Raw genomic sequence first — 1421 nt, 5'->3', positions numbered from 1 at the left:
GCTCCCGCACTTCCAGGCCTCAGCGCCGGCTGTCCCCGAGCCTGGGTCGCCGCTCACCTGCCACGCCCCTCCTCTCGGCTCACTCACCACCTCCTCCTCCATCTCCTGCTCGCCCTCGCCGCTGCCGCTGCCGCCCCCCCGGACGAACAGGGCCTTCTGCCTCTCGGCCATCTCGTAGGTGGGCTGCATCTCCGGGTCGTCCCGCAGCGTGTCCAGTTTGGGGTGGAACCACTCCATCTGCGTGGTGCGGTTCAGCGACTCCAGGATGGACAAGGGGTCCTCCGGCCGCTGGTTCAGGATTTTGGTCAGCAAGTTCACCAGGTGCTCGTACCTGCCTCGCGAGGGAGGGAGTGGGAGGTGGGAGACATCACTCGCCCAGCTCGCAGAGGAGATAAAGGGTCCCCACCCTGGAGGAGCTGACATTCTGATGATGGTTAGCAGACATTAACCGAACATACAAAATACAGAGAGTGTCAGGGGCGATCATTTCTTCGGAGACAAATAAATCAGGGAATGGGGACTGGGAACGCCAGAGAGAGGAGATGGTTTGCCATTTTCAAATAGGGAAGCCTGGGAAGGCCTCTCCACGGCGACATTTAGGCCGAGATCTGCATGAAATCGGGGGGGGGGGGGCAAGCCATGCAGATATTGGGGGAAGAGTGTTTCAGGCAGAGGGAGCAGCAGGTGCATAAGCCTCAGCCATTTTATGAGTCGACCATAATCTTGATACCGAAAGTCAAGGAAACTGGGAGAAAAATTTCACGCCAATCTCATTCGGAAACATAGATGCTGAAATCCTAAGCCAAATTCTAGCAAATAGCATCCGGCACTTTCTCAAAAGGATGACACGCCATGATTAAATTGGGCTCATGACGGGAATGCGAGACTGGGCTGATATTAGAAAAAACAGAAAAAAATGATTCGTCATGTTAATCCGTTATGGAGAAATGAAAGATCGTCTCAAGAAGTGTGGAGAAATTGTCTGATAACATTCAAAACCTATTCGTGATTTTTTAAAACCTAGCAAACCAGGAATAGAAGGTAATTTTTTTTTTATAAGGGTAGCTACAAGCACCCTACAGCACACAACAAACGTAATGGTGAAAGACTAAATAGTTTCCGCGGTTGGGATGTTGGGAAAGAGGAGGCCTTTCACGACTTCTGTTTCATACTGCACTGGAGGTCTCAGCCAATGCAATCTGACATGAAAAAGAAAGGTAAAAGCATTGAAGGGAACAAGCCAAAGTGTCATAGTTTGCAGATGACGTGACGGGGAAGGACGTGCAAAGGCCTCGAGCTGAGGGTGTGCCTGGCAGGTGGGAGGAACACCGAGGAGCTCAGTGTGGCTGGAGTTGAGTGAGGGAGAGGGGTTGTGGGCAGAGAGGGGGGCCGGAGCGCTAACAGTGTGGTAACGGCTTCCA

At 52.7% G+C, this 1421-nt stretch overlaps 1 protein-coding gene across 2 annotated transcripts in view; it reads right to left on the bottom strand.

Annotated features, from left to right (window-relative positions):
• RSPH6A (radial spoke head 6 homolog A) overlaps nt 1-1421 on the bottom strand; it is a 17739-nt gene that overhangs the window by 12795 nt on the left and 3523 nt on the right. For both annotated transcript variants that reach the window (XM_023535322.1, XM_023535321.1), the window contains exon 2: nt 88-331. In XM_023535322.1, coding sequence (XP_023391090.1) covers nt 88-331 — 244 coding nt within the window. The remainder of the gene's footprint in view (nt 1-87; nt 332-1421) is intronic.

Source organism: Pteropus vampyrus, unplaced genomic scaffold (assembly GCF_000151845.1).
Source record: "Pteropus vampyrus isolate Shadow unplaced genomic scaffold, Pvam_2.0 Scaffold138, whole genome shotgun sequence".
NCBI classification, from domain to species: Eukaryota; Metazoa; Chordata; class Mammalia; order Chiroptera; family Pteropodidae; genus Pteropus; species Pteropus vampyrus.
The sequence above is the reverse complement of the archived record's forward strand: the minus strand, read 5'-3'. Positions and strand labels throughout refer to the sequence as shown.